A 22,058-nucleotide genomic window follows, 5' to 3' on the forward strand; every position below is an offset into this window, starting at 1 on the left:
AGATGATTAATATTTGTGTTAATCAATTCAGAAAGATTTTTCTTATAAATATTTTTGTTATGGTGATTCACCATGTATAGATAATTTTATATGTTTGTGACCTCTCAAATTTTATTTGCTTGTTTAACAATTGTGTGCTTGAGGATAGTTTTGTTTACTTTGTTTGATGCACAGCATAATAGTAATAAAAAAATACTTGAAATTGAAGGTTAACTGCAAAAATCGTCGATTCGTTTTATTTTGATTTTTATTAAGTATGTACCACAGATTTACATACATAGGTATGTTGATGCTTAGTTATAAGTACATTGTGAATTTTATCGTATAATAAATTGGTCACAAAGGAAGTGGTAAGAGTCTTTAAATTAACAATTTCAAATAAAAATAGATTTATTGTTTAAATACAGTATACAAAATGATTTATACGTATAATGCTTCGAATGTACATTGCCCATTGTACAATATACATAATTATATAAAAAAATATTCAATCCGAGCCAGTTAATTTTTCAACTAATGCCGGTACTTTGAGAAACTCAGCCAAATTGATAACATTCGCAATGCTATCAGAATCAACATCTGGAAGATATAAAACTTTTATAAATACACAAATTAATAATGCCTCAAATGTTTTTAAATATAAAACATACCTATATTTCCAGTGTAGAAATAGCGAATAATAATTGACAATGCATTCGAATCAAAGTCAGCCAATTCTGGGAAATCATAGTCAGTATCGTTATCGTTGAAGTTTTCCATAAAATAGCTGCTATTGACAGCCATCACAATTTTGTGTACTTTGAATCTATTTTAGAATAAAAATCAATATTTAAAAAAAGAAATGAGAATGAATTAATTTACACATATGTATATTAATTTGACATATCTGCCATAAATAGTTTCAATGGAAAAATACAGGTTTATACATAATGGTAGAAATACCGACATTAAAAACGTTATATGAAGAGTTATGATAATAAACACAAATAAAATATGAGAGATGTAATGTACTCAATAACATATTGTATCCGTATTCATTAAAATTATAATCATACACATGTACATACATATAAATGCAATTAGATATTGCTGGGTATTTCCCACAAACCAGTTTCTAAATTTTCTGACTTATTTACCTGCTATCTATGTATATAGAGCTTATATAATTTTTTTTTTAATAAGCTAAGAACAAGGCTGTAGAGTCAGAGCTTTACGACTGGAATTGGAGTCATTAATAATTTCATCAGACGAAAAATTGAAAGCAACCTGATTTGAGGCTTGTAAAAATGGAACAACTCCGGAAATGGTCTTACACATACATACATACATACATATGTATGTATGTATGTATGTTTGTATATAGCAGGGCTGTGGGGGGGATTAAAATTTACTGACTCCAACTCTAACTGGAACGATTTTAATAAAATCGAATTTTCTTGCCAACATCTAAAATTGTTAGTAATAAAAATAATATCGATTTTCAAAATATAAAAAATTAAAGGAAGTAAAAAATCTTTTTTTTTATCAAGTAACCCAATTTATTAAATTATTGTTAACAAAATAAGTATAAATAAAAAGTAAGTACAGTAATAGCGTATGTGTACGAATTTCATACACAAATAAATCAATGTGAAACATGAGTAAAAATGAGAATGAAAAAGAGTTTATTTATAATGTAAATTAAATTTCATCATTTAATAAAGAAATTATTTTATTTAAATATATTATGTAATGGATTTACAATAAAATTGAATACTAGTTGACACATACCGTAATACTATTAATTAAAGAAAATAATAAGTGACGCTAATAAAAGCTTGTAAAAAGGAGTCGGAATTGGATGATTTTTTACGACTCCGACTCCACTTGAAATGCTCCGACTCCGCGACTCCCAGGTACATATGTATATAGGATATTTAATCTAATCCAATTTAAAAATTTAAAAATTGGATTTGATGTCGGAGTCGGATTTTGCTTGCATATCGGAGTCTTAGTCATCGTTTTTCAACGATTCTACATCCCTGGATAAAAATAGAGTCAATGAACTTATCATCACAACTCTCATTCCGCTACGTACATATTAAATTTAATTGATAAATTGTTTCACTGATAAATCACCACTGGTATGCCAGTGCAATTCGTTATATCGGATTGCAAATAATAAAATTTATGATTTATAAATATACATATACATATGTATGTATTTATAGCTATATATTCTATTACATTTTCCAAATATTGGTTTATCTCATTAATGATAGCTATTTTACTGTCGATTAAATGATTATTTCATTTATTAAATAATTAATTCTAATTTTAAAATAAGATAAATTTATATTTTACTTACGTTTCATCACCAACTGTGAATGTGGCATCTAGGAATCGTTGTTGTCTATACAAGTTATATATTGAGCCCAAACACATATTTCCTTGGTCCGAATTGGAATAACCGGATGGAAAGAACACATTTGAGTCCGACATTATTTTGCAACGGTAAACCTGCAGAAACTAATATTGTAAATGCATTATTTGTATAAAACGTTGTAAAATATATACATACATATACATTCTAGTGTATGTGAATGTACCTTGACGTGTATACTGGTTGGCAGCTGGAGACTCAATGCAAGTATATAAACAATGAAAGCACTGTTATACATAAATGTATACGTAAAAACCCATTGCTTCATATAAACAGCGAGTGCTAATACATTTTCCTCAATAAAGTTTTCTCAGACATATGGTTTATCTTATTGTCACCATTCCCTCAGTGATTATAAAATGTAAATATCATTGATTTTAAAATGTTACAAGTAAATCCAATATTTAAAAAAAATGCGACGAATTCCATACCAATAAATGTAAAACAAACCCGTTAAATATTTATTTCGATAAAACATAAAACAAACACAATTGACATATTTTGTAAAATAAATGCAGTGAATAAAAACGGTTCCAAATCACTGACTTAATTTTACTTGCGTACTTTTTAAGGTCTGTTCATACCTATCCAGCACGACCCGAATCCTGCAAGTACGGACAGTATTCTTTAGTACATTCTATATGGACGCGCATGAATGCGTAAATGCGCATGCGCGAATGGAGTATGAATACGTCCATATAATGTACTAAAGAATACTATCCGCAATTGCAGGACACCTGCAGGCTACGGGTCGTGCTGGATAGGTATGAACAGACCTTTAATAGTAAGATAATTTATTTTTATTATAATGCATTTTTGTGAATTACGTGAAATATATTTTTAATATAAATTAATTAAATTGAACTTACATATAAATAAAATTTTAAATAGAATGAACAAACATTGAGATATTTACTTTATCTATATATTTATGTACATACATACATATGTATGTATGTACCTATGCATATGTACGTTATATCAATATATGAAGTTTTGTGATCATGAGAAGAATCAATCTTGAATTTTTTTATATATGTACTAGTGTTGGACCCGTTGATTTCAACGGGTGGTTTCGAAAAGGAATTGAAACTCGAATAAAAATAAAGTTAAAGATATTGAATCGACTGGTTTCGGAAAGAAATTGATGCACGAATTACGAAGTGATTACGAATTACGAACTACGTTTTGTGCATCGCCGACCTCCTGACGCCTTTGCCCCCGATGCCTCCGTCGCTCCGGGGCCTTCGGCCCCAGCGCCGCCGACGCCTCCGGCGCCCCCAGCACCCCCGATGCCTTCGGCACCCCGGGGGCTTCGCCCCCAGCGCCGCCGACGCCTCCGGCGCCCCCAGCCCCCCCGATGCCTTCGGCACCCCGGGGGCTTCGCCCCCAGCGTCCCCGATGCCTTCGGCATCCCGTGGGCTTCGCCCCCAGCGCCGCCGACGCCTCCGGCGCCCCCAGCGCCCCGATGCCTTTGGCACCCCGGGGGCTTCGCCCCCAGCGCCGCCAGCGCCCCCGGCAATGAAAAAACTGAAAAAATGAAAAAAATGAAAAAAATGAAAAACTGAAAAAATGAAAAAAATGAAAAAACTGAAAAAATGAAAAAAATGAAAAAAATGAAAAAACTGAAAAAATGAAAAAAATGAAAAAACTGAAAAAATGAAAAAAATGAAAAAAATGAAAAAACTGAAAAAATGAAAAAAATGAAAAAACTGAAAAAATGAAAAAAATGAAAAAAATGAAAAAACTGAAAAAATGAAAAAAATGAAAAAACTGAAAAAATGAAAAAAATGAAAAAAATGAAAAAACTGAAAAAATGAAAAAAATGAAAAAACTGAAAAAATGAAAAAAATGAAAAAACTGAAAAAATGAAAAAAATTAAAAAACTGAAAAATATGAAAAAAAAAAAAATTTTGTTCCCCATACTGGTTGATGGTTGATCGTCCGTCACATACAAATATACAAATATACAAATATACAAATATATTTAGCGACAGTCCGTTTTTATATATAGTATTCTTGCTGGTTTTTAAAACAGCCTTGACGAAGATAAAAAAATATACACATGCAAGAATATTGAACTTAGTCAGTATATTGTGATTAAATCGGTTGGTTATATTAAATGCGAAAGTGCAACAAGGCATCTTGGAAAGAGGCCAATTGACCCATTTAATACCCAACGCCAGGGGAAACTCTGAATTGCCCATTATTCCAGCCAACGCTGATTAATTACTTATATCATACAAACCCATGTGTCGTCATCAATTAAATCAGTTGAAATGATTTACATAGATTTGGTCTCAAGGTCAATTTCAAAAAAATATTTTTACATTGCGTCAAAATAGCACACTGAGTGTGTTAATGTTTTATGTCTATTCACACTTGCTTCAAGTCAAAATAAAGCATCCATTGCTATATCTTCTGAATTTTATTTGAAATGCTCGTTTACCTATTCTTGAAAAATCTTGAAAGTTTATTATACAATGTCTAATTTTACCATTCATATTTAAAAATAATGGGCTCTATATATGTATGTAATGAATGTGATTATCAATCATAGATTTAAGATTTTATAAGTCAAGATGACATGTATTTTAGGAAAGTGCTTCATCAATGGTATTATGCAGATATTAGAAAATTCTTTTAAATGAAACCACTGGTGGATCCAGGGGGTAGGGGGTGGAAATGAAACTGAAACTGAATGCAAATCTTAATTAAACTGACTAGAGAATAATTCTGTGCCGGAAAGTAAAAAATTCGGATGTCACCAACCCATGACTTTGTCTATGTATATGAGAAATATAAGATGATCACAAGACAAAATTCGATAATTAAACGGGTCTACCTCACGGGCCCGAAAACGCAAATATCGGAAGGCAAAGATCGAAAATCGAAAGATCTTAAGTCGAAAGATAAAAAGAGGATCTCTCCCCCCGTCGTACATACTCACTTAATTTGAGCGAGCAGGATACAACAGGAACAAGAGGAACAGGCTTTTCCTCCCGTATTCTGCGCGCGCACACTAAACAAGGCTGTATGACAAAAAGAGAGATAATTTCACCGCATGCAAATCATACATATTATATATGGGTCTACGTGACGAGCCGGAATGTTAAATTACCGAAAACGCAAATATCGGAAGGCAAAGATCGAAAATCGAAAGATCTTAAGCCGAAAGATCAAAAAAAAGGGTGCATGGTAAACGGTACATACTCACGTACATACTCACTTAATTTGCACGAGCAGGATACAACAGGAACAAGAGGAACAGGCTTTTCCTCCCGTATTAATGTGCGCGCGCAGAATATGGGAGGAAAAGCCTGTTCCTCTTGTTCCTGTTGTATCCTGCTCGCGCAAATTAAGTGAGTATGTACGTGAGTATGTACCGTTTACCATGCACCCTTTTTTTTGATCTTTCGACATAAGATCTTTCGATTTTCGATCTTTGCCTTTTCGGGCGTTTCACTTTCGGTCCCGTGAGGGAGACCGATAATATACATACATGTATGTATATTATACCTGGGACCATGGCGCATAGCATATGTGCGATTTGTGTGGCGCACATCGGCAGTCGAAACCTAAGAAGAAAAGTATTATAAAATACTAGTGTTGTACCCCTTGAAATTTCAACGGAGTTTTCGGAAACAAATTGACGCATGATTTTTAAATAAAGTTACAATACGTATAGTAATAGTTAATCGGAATCGGAACTAAAACAGAAATCGGGAATCGGGAATAGGAACTGAAACAGGGATCCGGATCCGGAACTGAAACAGGAGTCCAGATCCAGAACTGAAACAGTAATCGGAACTAAAACAGTGATCGAGGCTGCCGCGAAATCAAAATCGAAAAATAGTCGTCAAAACGCCTATAACCACAGCAGAACCGGAAAAATGTATTTCGGCTCTTAATAAATAGAATAAAATCGTTTTTGAAAAACTCAATGGGGCAGGACAGATTAATCGCATCGGCTATGATTAGCATAGAAAAAAAACTGATTGGGGAAATACCAGACTTTGGTAAAAAAAGTCATTGATAAATTTGTAGAACTTAAAAACCGGAGAACGGAATTTAATTTTAAATAATAGAAGCTTTTTTTTAATTTTTCACCACCAATTTAATGGGTGATGAATTTTGCTAGTTTTTTTTCAACAATACTTACAATCCACATGTAAGTGGTCGTACGCCAAAAACTGTGCTTATCATGTCCAGTTATGACATGATAGAACATTTATGGTGACATTTTTTAGACATTTTATCAGTGCAGCCCGCTACTACAAATTCTCAGGAGCCGCCACTGATTTATACATAATTACCGACGCTCCGTTTTTATATATATTTTAATATATACGTCTTTTATAAATTATTTTGGTGACTGGTATATTGTTTATTTATTTTACATATATGATTCTTATCTAGGAAAAAGTGAAATTTCGAGGTCAAAAATTATCACGAACTCAATTAACTGTATATATATGTATACATAAATACAATATAGATAAAGCAAAAATCAATATACATAGCAAGATGCTATTTGTATACAATAATAATCAGTTGGAAATTTCCAATAGTAATTTATTGTTTTGTCTTTTATAAATTATTTTGGTTGTGTGCGATGTTCATAATAAAGATTGGCAGTGTAGTAATTAATGTGAATCAAGAACCAAATTTTCTATACTGCTTAATTAAAAAAGGTATAATATACATACATGTGTGTAAATAAAACAACATTTGATTTCATTGTATTGTATTAACCTAATTAATTTATTAACATACATACATACATACGTATATTGAAAATATTTTACAAAAGAAACAGAATGTTTAGATGAATACTGTTTGATCCTACAACACAAATAAAATATAAATAAATAAATACAAAAATAGAAATTGTCTTTTATTTTCGTCATTTATTTTTAAATAATTTAAAATAGCCTAGCAAGTACATTGGTCATTTATATAGCGAATGTCGCTAGCAATATGACTATTTATATAAAACATCATATGTACATAAGATTCTGATTTTTTTCATTGATTCATTTGTCAACTATATCACGAAAACTCTACTATGATGATAAACTCTATATGGGTTGGCCCCCATAGCCACCCAAGCTATGACCATGATATTTACACATACATATGCAACATCAAAAAATGGAATAGTTTGAAAGTCTTCCAAGTTTTTATCTACACAAATCAAATATATAGGTACATACATATTCAATATCAGTCAATAGATATTTTTTTTGAACTTATCGTATGTAATAATGAAAAAAAAAAATAAACATCATACATACATTTTAAAAGCAATGTTGCAAAAACCTATAATTTTATAAATAATTTTATTTAAATATAAATAAATTACTTATATGACTAAAAGATTTACAACGATTTCATCATATTAAAGTGGTAACTTTAAACTGATAAATAAAACCTCACATGGAAGATAATTACACTCAATATTTATAAAATGCGTAAAAAATATAAATATACTTGTATAAATTTTAAAGGCCAACATTGATAATATTGTATGTAACAAACAAGTATTAAAATTTATTGTAGCTCACATTTCAGCTACTATTTTTGCCCAATAGTTTGTATTAAGTTTAAGACCCAGCATATTAACATCGGTTATATGTTAATATAAAGTTCAAAATTTGTTTACTTTGACAATAGTAGTTTATATACATACTTATGGAAGCGCAAACGTTTTTGATTTACGTCATTTGTTTTAATTAATTATTTCTCATTCTAATATAACGTAATAAAACAATTGCTATGAATTAAAAATACTAGTTCGGTAATACTAAATCATGTGATTTGTCTCAATCCAGAATCAAATTCGTCGGGCATCATGGTTGATGAATTTATATGTCTTTTAATACTATGGTGACTATCCATCGAACGACCAGAGTCACCGTTTGAATTAACACTTCTGGCAAGTTGGGGATTCGGGCATTTGAAGTTTTTACATAATATCATAACCTGAAAAGAATAATTTGATATAAAAGCTTGTCCATTGAAAATTGTTACATAAGCATATGTAAAACTTGAGTAAAAATTACTTACGTTATAGTATGACATTATGAAACCCAAAACAGCACCACCAAGAACGTCCCACCAATGATGGCGATTATCCATTATTCTCGTGCATGAGCATGCAAGGCCCCATGAAATCAGCAATGCTTGAATCAGTGGTGTCATCAACTTCGGTCGAAGGTCACATGCGCGTTTTTGCAAATAGCACTGTAATACAATGAAACTTAATACAAAAATTGTGTTATAAAAGCTCACATTGTTTATTGGTGGATAAATAGTAGCTTATAACCGGTGGTGACACCCTAATGGTTTCCATGGGTTTCCGGAAACCTGTTGTTACAAATCAAAAGTTTCCGGAAACCCGTTATTTAATCTAAAAATTCATATAATTCTTGTCAAAAATTATATAAATCTTGAAAATTTAACCGTTTGCCCGCGGCCGTCTTCTATGGAAGCTTTGGGCGACAAGTCTGAAGCGCGGCTGTCTTTCATAGAATTTCTGAACTTTGCACGGGATTTTGAGCCTTATATGCGCCTATTTAAACTGTTTTAAGGTTCAAAATTGGTTGAATATATTACTGAGAGTTGAATGCCTTCTATTCAATTTGCTTAAAATGAATATATACCAGTCAAAATTAGTTTTTTGTGGAACCATACTGAAACCTCGTTTAAGTGACGTCACATCTTCATACAATTATGAAGAATGATTATTTAACAATTAATCCAAAACTACGAGATATATTATGTATTTTATTGTTTAAAATAATACTTTATGTGTTAATTAACATATCTGGTTACTTGAGTAAATATTAAAATCTGTATTTAAGGTCGAAAACTCGATTGCCAAATCCGCGAAAAAGGTGCCGCGTACAGGGCTTGTTCGCTATATTTATTGCCGCGGGAAAAGGGTTACTGAACTCTCATGTAATAGTGCCTTGGACGAAAAAAAATGTATATTGTACATATATATTTTCAAATGAATTTTATTGAAAATAAATTGGAAACCCGTTGTTCCAAAATTGGGGTGACACCGTTGCTTATAACCGATAACCACTTAAAACTATGAAGTTTTATGACACGTCACTTATAAAGACAAAATAAGTATAAGTTGACGTATTTTAAAGCCTAATTCTTACAATTCAAATTAGAAAAATATGTAATTGAAATAAATTTACTCACAAATAAGAAAATACTTGTGGACAAGCCTATTGCAGTATGACCTGATGGAAAGCTTTTTATTGTGTCTCTTACAAACCATTTTGAGTACTGTGTATTCGTACAAGTGTATGTTGAAATATACCTGAAAGAAAGTGAAAACATGAAAATTATAATGAAAATAATAAAATGAGTATATAAATTTGCGGTATGTAGTCACAATACACTTACGTTCCTGGTGTACAATTTACGGCTGCATCAGGGTTGCATGTTTGCAAAAAGTGAGGTCGCGGTTCACCAATAATACCCTTTATGACTTCCAAAAGGAATAAATTGAAAACTAGGGAAACTACGTACTCCCCATACCACCTGTTAACGTTCTTCAGGGCTGTTTTACAGCGAACGTTTGACATTGAATATTTTTCAGGTCGGTAACGCAACAATTCGACGATGATCATCTGAAGTTTAATATAAATAAAAGCTTTTAAAATAATTTACAAGAAATTGATAATTTTTAATAACCATAAAAACCATAGTTTTACTGTCGATAAATAAACATAGTATTTTTTTTCGATGAATAGCTATGAAACACAAATCAATAAAAAATTTAATTTACATTGAATTTTAATTTAAAAATACATTTACATTGAATTCTGAGAATTTTAATCTAAAAACTCAATCGTTTTTATAGTGAGTTAATAATTTAGTCTACATGTATGAACTGTTTTATATTCCAGTTTAAATTAAGGTTACCTTTTTTTTAAATTCAAGACAAAGGCATTTTTTACAAAAAAAAATTCTAAATATTTCCGTTATTAAAAACAAACATTAAATAATGATAAATGCACATTTATGAAAAATTGTTTTTGTTTTTATGCTCTTATAAAAGTTTACACAGAACCTGTTAAAATTTTTCTTATCGATTAGCGAAAATTTTAAAGTTAAACATTCAATTGCGTTTTATCACTGGACCACTACATATTATTCATCGAAGAAAAAAGTCAACAAAGTCAAACATTCGACTAATTTGGCAATATTTAGGGGACATTATTTTCGCTGAAGGCTTTGTGTATTTAAATCCATCTATTAGATAAAAAAGGGTACTGGTTTTATCTCACGACTTACCAGATACCCAAAAAACCAGTATTGTATTGGTAAAATCAGTACGAATGGTATTATACATATGTACCGACATATATCTAAACTGTCTAAATTTATATACTGTTTTATTAAAACAAAGAAAGAAATAAATAGAACAATTACATATGTATGTTAACTTACAATGATAGCTGGTGCAAATGCGCACATAAGTAATAAATTAACAACAGTAATCGTATCTCCATCGAAGGGGAATGATATCTTTGGATCTCCACAGTAGAATCCACTTCTGTGATTTGGTAGATAATTGAATTCATGTAAAATTAAAAATGCACCAACTGAAATAAAGAAAACAAAAACTTATTAGTTTATAAATTTAACAACAAAAGTATAATTAAATCAATTGATTGAAATTCAAATATGTATATATGCAAGCGTTCGGTGACTATTTCGCACAAGGCGATCTCGCACACGTATAATCTCGATCACGAATATCTGGCACTCGAAAATTGAACACGACGAGAGTTGGAAACGCGAAACAATACACTAACAAGAATTCCAGTGCCAGATATTCCGTATTCGCGATTTTAGTGGCAACGATTGTCGTGTGCGAGATCGTAATGTGCGAAATGATTCGTTTATCATATGTACATAGTATTGATACACTTAAACTATGAAGTTTTTATGATTATTTAATTGTTTTAAATGTATATAATTCCATAATTATATTTCATAAAAAAAGCTCTGTAAAGTACTTTTAAAGACTATAAACCAAACCCGGTTTTGATGAAAAAAGTAATAGTAAACACAATTTTTGCATTTAAAATCATCGTAAACAATAAGTTGTCAAGTTCTGGTTTTCAAAAATTTTTAAGAATTAATAAACGAGGTATATGTATTATTTAATTTGGAAGCATTACATGGATGTAAAAAAAGCCATTTTCAAGTAAATAAGGTAAATTCAGAACGGGTCTACGTGACGAGACAGAATGTTAAATTACAGAAAACACAAATATCGGAAGGCAAAGATCGAAAATCGAAAGATTCTGCGCGCGTACATTAATACGGGAGGAAAAGCCTGTTCCTCTTGTTCCTGTTGTATCCTGCTCGCGCAAATTATGTGAGTATGTACCGTTTACCATGCACCATTTTTTTTTTGATCTTTCGACTTCGACTTTCGAAAGATCAAAAAAAAATGGTGCATGGTAAACGGTACATACTCACGTACATACTCACTTAATTTGCGCGAGCAGGATACAACAGGAACAAGAGGAACAGGCTTTTCCTCCCGTATTAATGTGCGCGCGCAGAATCTTTCGATTTTCGATCTTTGCCTTCCGATATTTGCATTTTCTGTAATTTTACATTCTGTCTCGTCACGGAGACCGATTCAGAACATACAGTTTTTATGGGACACAAAAAAACTTTAACAGGCAAAACGCTCAACAATATAAAAAAAAATCAGGAAATAACGCTCACGGACAAAATGTTCATACGAAAGAAAGTTCACGCGACAAAATGTTCATATGTATGTACATATATATGTACACACATTAAAAAACGAAAATGTTTGCGAAAAAAAATAACGTTTTAATGAAACATTCACACGTTATACCTTACACGTCACTTTATCATAAAAATTTTATTCGAATTCCATACTAGAATAAAAATTATAAATAAAAATTTGTTCAATTTTACCGGTTCAGTGATTATTGCGCAAAAACCGATCTCGCGCAAGTCACTAAAATTTCATTCACGAAACCTCTGGCACCCAAAAACTCCATCAATCGAAATTCAACCACGCGAAATATTGTACCAACGAGAACTTGAGTGCCAGATGTTCCGTGAACGAGATTTTAGTGACTTGTGCGAGATCGCTTATTGCGGAATAATCCGTTTACCAATTTTACTACTGATTGGAATAAATTTAGATAAGACACCATATTTTTTTAGGTAATTGGACTATTCGTCACATTGGGGTGGTCACAAAGACAATTGTTGCCATGAAAATCGCGAATACACAATATTTGTCACTCAAGTTCTCGTTACTATGATAGTTATCGTTAGTATGATGGACTTTTCGGCTGCCAGATGTTCCGTTATAGAGATTTTAGTGACTTTGTGACCAGTAATCACCGAACCATTTTTTTATATTGGTAGCACATTTATAAGCGCTATGGCAACACTGACACTGCACTAGTATCACTGTATTTTCCTTCTCGATTGACAGCTGTCGGCCATTTTACAATTGATTTGTTTACATAGGGCATAATGCGTTCTATTTAGTTGAATTGTATTTTGATGTGAGCATGAACGATTATGTACACATTTTTTTGTAACTTCACTCTAAATCCAATAGACGTGCGTCATGATGTAATTCGACATGGAGTAATTCGCCATTGACTTTCACCAACACTAATCTATTGAGCAATAACTTAACCAATGCGTATATATACATATGTATATGAACAATACCAAAATTGACTCTATGGTAACTGAACAAGTCCCTCGGAAACGACATGTCTTGTCGACGACAAATTCGATGGTAAACTGACAGCCAGTCATTGGATTACGTCACAGAAGGAAATCGCACGCAACTTTGACGTACATGTGAATTGTTATAATAGCGAATCGCCGAATCTCAAACTGTGAAGTCAATGATTCATTTTCGAAGAATTCATTTAAAAGTTCATATTATGTACGTATTGTATTGTTGTACGACCTTCATATTAATGATAGAAAAATAAAAATTTGGTCCAAGCTCATTATATTTTTTGAACAATGCCCCCCCCTTCTAGATGTTGGGCCAATCCGTGAAAAAAGCGCTGTGCACAAAAATATTCGCGTTTAATAGCAGTACAGTTGCGCATGATGAAAATTGCCTACTTGTTTCTGATGGGGATCTTTTGTTACGAATTGCACAATGCCAAGAGAGGCCATTTAAGTTTTCCGCTACACATTATTTCAGTTTTAAGTTTCCAATGAAATATATAGTAGCTAATTTTCCGGTCTCCGTGAATGTTAAATTACAGAAAACGCAAATATCGGAAGGCAAAGATCGAAAATCCAAAGATAAAAAATAAGGGTGCATGGTAAACGGGACATACTCATTTAATTTGCGCGAGCAGGATACAACAGGAACAAGAGGAACAGGCTTTTCCTCCCGTATTAATGTGCGCGCGCAGAATACGGAAGGAAAAGCCTGTTCCTCTTGTTCCTGTTGTACCCTGATCGCGCAAATTAAGTGAGTATGTACGTGAGTATGTACTGTTTACCATGCACCCTTTTTTTTATCTTTCGACTTAAGATCTTTCGATTTTCAATCTTTGCCTTCCGATATGTGTGTTTTCTGTAATTTAACATTCTGGCTCGTCACGTAGACCCCCAATTTTCACCCTTCCGTTAAGAGGGCTGGACACCAGCGCCTTGTCCATACAAACGTATTACACTTCTCCCTTCCTCAATTATGGCACTAGAGAAATTATTTTTGATAATGCTATGGATATCCACCATTGGGATGCATCTATCCTTTTATTTTTTTGACTAGTTATTTTTTATAGGAGCTAGGAGCCGCCAAAAATCTATAAAATCGCCTCTTTTTTACACCCACGAAAATAGTCCAGCGTGCTTATTTAACGGTTGATTTAAAAAAAAATACGCGCATAGTTGCACAGAAAATATCTTTCTCATACCGATGATGAAATTTTTTAAAAATTGGTCCAGTTTTGGAGGAGAAAATAGGAGAATACGAAACCTCGATTATCTGGTCGAAGCGAAACTGTCGCATTCACTCAATATATATATTGATATATATTGTCGCATTCACTCAATATATATATCGAAGAAAGGAACGGCAACAAAATTAAGGTTTCTGGTGTACAGCCCTCTTAAACCGTTGCTGCAAAGACCAGAGCAATTTGTCAAATTTATATCAATTTTAAAAGTTGTCATGTTGCTATTGATTGGCAACGAGAAAGAGCATTATCGACATACTAATATATTAATATTTTTAAAGTTTAATATCCAAATATGTATGTACATACATATGTACATTCCATAGACCAAGTCAATTATTATAATTAATTACGTCCCCAAAGTTTTATATGCACGTTTAAAACTTTGAGGACGTCAAGGAAAACTACGAATAAAAAAAAAGTAATCGATCAGATCTTGTACTTTGTACAAGGAAAAAAATTCTATAGGCTATGCAATATTTTTGATTCAAATTGTAAAATTTTTACCCAATTTATTCAACAAAAAAATTTAATTTACTTTCCGTGAAGTAATAACGTGACGGAAAAATTTGTTAAATTTGTGGTTTTTGCAAAATTTTCGGTTGAAAGAGTTAGAAAAATGGCCTTGAACGTTTGGTGGATAACGTAATGGTGGATCGTCAGCGATCGTTGACAAATATTTGACTACAATTGGACATCGACTTTCGCAAATGTTTATTTAATATGTTGTAGAAATCTGTTGATAATAAGTACGTCTTTGTTTATAAGTAAAAAACGTCATAAGAGGAAAATAAGTTTATAATTTAAATTTTTATTTTTTCTGTATTTCAATGGAATATAATAAAATATAACTGAATTAATAAAAATGATTAACACGATTCTATTGTATATATTAGTTATATTGATGTTGTTCTTGGCAGTGCCGGCCTTACACCGGTTCGGTGATTACTAGTCAAATGTGAACCGGTCACAGGACAACCGGTCGCTCTAGATCGGTCACTCGTGATCACCCGTCACGCTCAAGCTGGTCACGAGAAAACTGGTCACACGCTAAAACTGGTCACGAGAAAACTGGTCACACCCAAAAATTAAAAATGTATCGAATTTTTGGGTGTGACCAGTTTTTTCGTGACCAATTTTCAAGTGTGACTAGTTTTCTCGTGACCAGTTTTAGTGTGACCCCTTACACCATATAGCGCCCTCAGACAATTTTTTTTCTAAGCGCCCCTAGAAAAAATATTAAGAAATGGGTTACCATCCTCCTTATTCCGGGCTTGGGATCGACAGAAAAGTGGTTTCCCAACCCCACTGGTGGAGTTAAAAATAAATAAAATGATATTTTAGAAGATAACTTTTCGAGACTTTTTTTTATTAAAGCTGAAAAATCAAGATTTTCAGCGATATCATTTTTAATAGATAGAGTTCTCAAATTTGTTCTAAGTCTATTTTGTGACATTGTAGATTTGGGATAATTTTTAATTAATTTAGGTTTCGAAAAACTACATTCACCACTTGCTACAGTTACAGGCAGTGTCAGGAAAATTCGCATAGCAACCCAAATGTTCGTATATACATAATTCTTGTAAATTGTGTTGTTTTATGAAATTTTACACAATGAGTGCATTAATTTTATATTGAATTTTATTTACAAAATTCATCCCATAGTTCATTACTAATGATAACAGATTTTGAATTTGCGGTGAGCTAAATTTGAAGATCGACACAATATTTGCGAAGCTCGTCTCTTTTCGGTAGATTGTTTACAAAATACAATAAGGCCCACGTCTTTGAATATTCGTTCAATTGCTCGAGTCTCTCTTTCATTGACACTAATATTGTATCTAAAAGAGGATTAAAAATCTTGACCTGTAACTATTTCTCGGGGCAAATAATGAACTCGTATTGTGTTTCGTCAAATTGCCGTTTTACGCGTATAATTCTTTAAAATACCGAATCTTTAGCTGACACTTACTATTTTCGCTTCCCATCGTGTGTCAGATAATTTTTTTAGGGAATATAATTTCACGTGATCAGTTACAATCTTCCAGCGATATATTGAAGGGGAAAGAAGTTTGCGATGTTACAGAAGATTTATCAGCATCATATAGTACAAAATTTAAATTGTGAAAGCCACAGGGAAATGTGAAACTAATTTTTTGAGAAGTATAATAGAATATAAAAGGGAATGCGCCTTCGTCCAATGAATAGAATTAGAAACAAATGTTTGAGTTTAGAAAGTAGAGGAGCCTTTGGCGCTCTGACCTAAAATTTTGTAGCACCTTCGGCACATCGAGTGGCGCCCTAACTCACTCGGCGCCCTCGGGCGCCACCCGACCCAGTCCCCCCCCTAAAACCGGCACTGGTTCTTGGTGTGTTACTGTAATACACGTATGGAATTTTGATAGCCACTGATCTACTTCAAGTAACGGAGATATCTGAAATTATATTTTTGACAATATCGGTATTCTAAATGACTAAATATGTATATGTATATGGCAAATATACACATATTGACAATCATTCGTTAATATCCCGAAATAACGATTACAATAAAACTCTGATTAGATAACTTGATTCAAATGCACAATTTGACACATAATATTGTAATATAATCTTAGAATAAACAAATGTCAATTCTTCAAGTCAACACATGTTAGTTATTTATTATTTTGTATATGCTTTAAGAGGGCTGTAGACCCGAAACCTTAATTTTGTTGCCGTTCCTTTCTTCGATATATATATTGACAATATATAAATTGAGTGAATGCGACAGTTGCGCTTCGACCAGATAATACGTATTTTAAATCAACAAAATCGAGGATTCGTATTCTTCAATTTTCTCCTCCGAAACTGGACCAATTTTTAAAAAAGTTTCATTATCGGTATGAGAAAGATATTTTCTATGCAACTGTGCGCGTATTTTTTTTTAAAACGACCGTTAAATAAGCACGCTGGACTCTTTTCGTGGGTGTAATAAAAAAGAAGCGATTTTGTAGATGTTTGGCGGCTCCTAGCTCCTATAAAAAATAACTAATCAAAAAAATAAAAGCACAGATGCATACCAATGGTGGATATCCATAGCATATTAAAAAATAATTTCTCTAGTGCCATAATTGAGGAAGGGAGAAGTGTAATACGTTTGTATGGACAAGGCGCTGATGTCCAGCCCTCTTAAGTATTTGTATCATAAGTGAGAGAGAAAGATCGCAGAAATTGTATTTTAGGCAGTTGGGGTTGAAGGTCTGAAACTTCGCCTTTTTTCATGTCGATTTAATAGACGGTAATTTTATTTAACATTTATAATTAAAAATGGAGAATTTTACTCAAATTTGGTTATTTTAAAATCATACATACATATGTTATCTTGCACATCAAACAAGCCTTGGATTGTACAGATAAAATTATAATACCTATACATAGGTGCTGTATAGATTATAGTTATGAGCAATGAGCAATGAGCCGTAAATTGTGATTTGTCACTTTTATGTTCATATGTACATATTTATATATATCGTCACCATGGAAAATGGTCTTTTTCCGGGTGGTTAGTTTCTCGTTTGCAATAATTCTCACTTTGATTTAAATTATGATTTGAGGACTTTGAAGCATTTTAAATATTTAAGTTATTTACGTTGTCTTTTGATCTTCAATATATGATTTTCAATATGTGTATGTACATACATAAATAAATAGCCGGTAGTCCATTATAATTCATTATACAATTTATTTTACAATTATTGTTTCTAATTACAGTATACTCTCGATTTATTGTTTTGGTGGGGAAATAAATGTAAATTCCCATTTTATAACAATCAAAATGTGTTAGGAAACGTGTACATATATTTAGGCAAACAGATTACCTAAACACAATCTGCTTTAGGTCATCGACTTTAGAGAGTCTTTAATTAATATTATGTATTAGATGTATTATGAGCATTTATAAGAATTGTAAATAGGTTTTTGAGCTCTTTTTCCTATTACGTTATAATATTAACATTATAATAATATAATACTATGATTACTAACAAAATTAATTTAAAATTGTAAAATAGAAAATGATCAGTAGATCAGTACCTATTAAAATAGATATAAGATGTATTATGAACATAATTTAGTAATAATAAAAATTATTACTAAATTAAATTAAAAAAATCAAAAATCAGATATTTAGGCAAGCGGGCAGCATGATCCTAATGGAAAAGTCATGACTAAAAAATTCTATCGATTTTAACAAAATGTTCCGAGATTCAAAACAAACATTTTATTTTGACAGAAAAATAATTTTCCAAATAGTTGGAAGGTATCAGTGGGAGCTTAATAAGAGGAAAGGGAGGAAAACCAGTTTATAAAAACTACATAAAAACAAGCAATTGAAAAAAATACTACATATGTATGTGGGAAAAATATAGACACGAATAATTAGTGCGAAAAATTTGGTGATTTAGTGAGTATTTTTCAATGGTAAAATATAATACATATAAATATACCCTGCCCTGGGCCATAAATTTTATGGACTTATTTTTTGTATAGATATATTTTTGGAAGTTAAAATGAGGATTTGGTTGAGTTATTAAAAATGTTAATGAATGTTAGAAGATCATGGGATGCACATTTTTGAAAACAAAATAATCGATTTCAATATATTATAAACAGACCCATCCCAAGGGTTCTGCGGTTCTGCCAGGACAAATACCCAAAAATCAGTACACCTTAGTATACATATAGGATTGTCCTGCTCTTCCCGCTAGTTCTCTTAACACAGGTGGCAAAATGAAATGCAACGGAAAAGCATAGATTGCACTGCTTGTGGGAATGTGACGGTGCATCGGAGGGGAAGTCGATGGGAACTGATGTTGTTTTGCTATGGCAATCAGTGTTAAGCGGATCAGGAGTCATGATTATGAAATATGTGATCGGTGCATCCGACAGTCGACTGTGGTGTGACATTGACATTGGGGACCCCAAAGGTCACACTGTCAAACATTACCCTCCCCCTTGGTCAATTTAGTTGAATAATCAAGTGCTATGTTTTGCCGAAAACGACATACGAATCTGCGTCAGAAATCTGAAACAACCGATATTATACCCCTGATTTTGATTATTTTTAAAAACATTGTTGTAGCACATTTTTTTAGTCTTAAACTAATATTTACATAGTATGAATGTGTGTTGTAATTTTGAAATGCTTTCGATATACAGGATTTGTTGTGTGATTTGATGTGTTTATTATGTTGGCAATATGAAAGATTAAATTGTGGAAAGCAATTTTGCTTGAATTAATTTATGAATATAAGTGTGTATGTATTCTGCTATGAATCATAATCGAATATTTCATAAAAGTCTATACATTTGAATGATTTAGTTTGCAAAAAAAAAAAAAAAAACGGAAGAAATTAAATATTATATTCAAAAGATAAATAGTTTTGGCACTTATATATGCGTATGTACATATTTTTTTTACTGTCCTGTCTGAAGAATAATGAAGAAAAAATAGTGTCAATGTTTTTGTCGAGGCAATATCATTCATTTCCCAAAGTGTTAACAATCTAATAAAAATTCTATAGGATAGTTCAATGTCTATTTTGAAGGCAAGACATGAATGTGATCTCATAAACCTGTATTTCAACGGTTATGTATTGCAAATTTAATATTCCATTTTTTATGACAAAATTCATAGCATAAACAATTCACGACAAGTTTGTTATAAGCTAATTAAATTGATCATTGTTTATTTTATTGTGAAATAAAAGCATTTACAAATTAATCGAATATTAAAACAAATGAAAAACTAATCAGTATTAATTTATTGCCACCTACAGGAAATTTTCCAAAGCACATGTAGTAATGCTTTTAATATAAGCCAATAGGTGTCAGATTGCAAGCGCCAAATTTAAAATACTGTAGCTTTTTTTAAACGAAGTCTATATTATGTATCTTAATTTAAAATGTCAAATTCAAATTTGTAAAGTTTGTACGATTAATCAAATCCTTTAATCCTTTATATAAATAGCCCGCATGCGTCCAATTAGCGGATCTTTGAGAGCGAATGTTCCATCACAAGACAGATATAATTATTGTCCAAAAAAGTAACGATGCGTGTTACAGTTACCGCTGTGGACTGATTTGAAAGTCAGATATGGGCGTAAATGCGGCTTTTGCGGTCGTTTAGCCCCTTAACCGCCGACTCGTGTAATTTAAGTCGATTCCGTAATATGCACTCTGCAATCGAGTGTTGGGTAGGATATCTGATGACAGGAATTAAACACGCCGACATTCGAGTCATTGTTCCGCAAGATGAGAGAATTCGGTCGCGTTACATGTCTGAGAATTTTCATCGCATTTGATGATAATATGAAAGGGACTGAATAAATGTTATATGTACATATGTGCATACATATGTAGTAGCTGTGCAAGGATATTTTTGAAAAAAAACTTATTATACATATATACAATTTGTATTACGTGATATTGCTAATACTTATATATTAATTCAATTGTATCATGATATATTAATTCAAATTATGAGTTTACATTTACAAACATATGTACATATGTACGTACAGAAATTAACAATCTTCTATCAATTTTAGAAAAATTGATCAGAATTTGAAGTTTAAAAGGAATATTAATAAACATTTAAACCGGCTATGTTGCTTTTGTTCACTACTAATCAATAGTAGTATATATGTATAATATACTTGTGGTTTTATCCCACTTCGCTCGGTATTTGTAATATAAACCGCTTAAACATGGCTAATCTAATAGTAAACATTTTATTAAATTTATTTGACTATTCATTTGTTTTTTTTCCACGAACCAAAACTAACATACAAACAAAGTCTCTTTCGAAATTATATATTAGATGAATTCATTTTAAAAGTGTCTAGTTACGATGAAGTATACTAAAAACAAGACACATCTCTCCTTTATAGACTTTAAATTTATAGAAAATCTTCAATATTTAACTGGAAAATTATAAATATAGCCAGCAGCATAGCTCGGTCGTTAAGTTTCTATTTAGCGTCGAGAGGCGCCGGGTTCAATCCCTGGGTCCGGACCTCGAATGAAAATGAATTTTTCAGATTATGCTGTTGATCAAACCTGGATTTGTGAGTCCAGGTTGATCGTTTCCTATCAGAGTTTGTCAATTTTCTCTGATTTCATTGTTGAAACGGTTCCCGGAAAAAAAATGGCTAAAAATCCTACCTACTATGTCACCACTATTTGAAGTATGATTGATGTACAATAAAATGTATGAGTTTTTCAGTGTCTCGTAATTCAACGACTTGTAATAAAAATGCTGCATTTGTAATTGTAATTGGCCTGAAAGGCGCATTGGGATTTACCTGAAAGGCTTTCCTGGTACATATGTAAAAATAAAAATAAAAATAAAATAAAATAAAATTTGTATTAAGATTCAATTACATTTGTCTAAAATAAATTGGAAACAGTTTCGAAGATCGAAAGGGGCAAGTTTTTTAATCAAACACAACAACTCAAGAAGACGATGCACAGTTTTAAGTGCTTGTATATTTTGTGAAGACTCAATTTTCCAGTGACGTGAAAATTGCATGTTTCGAAATGATGAAATATTGAACGGTGCATTATTT

General features: G+C 31.9%; 2 protein-coding genes across 5 annotated transcripts in view; both read right to left on the minus strand.

Annotated features, from left to right (window-relative positions):
• Positions 1-252: 252 nt before the first annotated feature.
• LOC143921443 (kelch-like protein 41b) lies at positions 253-2,644 on the minus strand. Its single transcript, XM_077444757.1, has 4 exons — positions 2,589-2,644; positions 2,348-2,499; positions 651-805; positions 253-579 (listed from the first exon to the last, which is right to left on the minus strand). The coding sequence occupies exons 2-4, from the start codon at positions 2,479-2,481 to the stop codon at positions 488-490; spliced, it is 381 nt and encodes a 126-aa protein (XP_077300883.1). The 5' UTR covers positions 2,482-2,499; positions 2,589-2,644; the 3' UTR covers positions 253-487.
• Positions 2,645-7,155: 4,511 nt separating this feature from the next.
• The window catches only part of LOC143921440 (phospholipid phosphatase 2-like), a 63,430-nt gene continuing 48,527 nt past the window's right edge, over positions 7,156-22,058 (minus strand). For 3 of the 4 annotated variants that reach the window (XM_077444752.1, XM_077444754.1, XM_077444753.1), the window contains exons 3-7: positions 10,898-11,052; positions 9,848-10,074; positions 9,641-9,761; positions 8,492-8,668; positions 7,156-8,407 (exon numbers count right to left, since the gene is read on the minus strand). In XM_077444752.1, coding sequence (XP_077300878.1) covers positions 8,234-8,407; positions 8,492-8,668; positions 9,641-9,761; positions 9,848-10,074; positions 10,898-11,052 — 854 coding nt within the window. In that variant the 3' untranslated portion in view covers positions 7,156-8,233. Of the gene's footprint in view, positions 8,408-8,491; positions 8,669-9,640; positions 9,762-9,847; positions 10,075-10,897; positions 11,053-13,189; positions 13,276-22,058 lie in introns of those variants that run through there. The other variant, XM_077444755.1, reaches the window with a different exon arrangement.

Source organism: Arctopsyche grandis, chromosome 13 (genome assembly GCF_051622035.1).
Source record: "Arctopsyche grandis isolate Sample6627 chromosome 13, ASM5162203v2, whole genome shotgun sequence".
NCBI lineage: Eukaryota > Metazoa > Arthropoda > Insecta > Trichoptera > Hydropsychidae > Arctopsyche > Arctopsyche grandis.

Excerpts from the sequence above, each read along its gene's own strand:
- LOC143921443 (XM_077444757.1), bottom strand. The coding sequence starts at position 2,481 with ATGTCGGACTCAAATGTGTTCTTTCCATCCGGTTATTCCAATTCGGAC. Across the intron at positions 806-2,347 it reads TTCACAGTTGGTGATGAAAC|ATTCAAAGTACACAAAATTG; the intron begins GTAAGTAAAATA and ends ATTCTAAAATAG. Across the intron at positions 580-650 it reads TTTCTACACTGGAAATATAG|ATGTTGATTCTGATAGCATT; the intron begins GTATGTTTTATA and ends TATATCTTCCAG.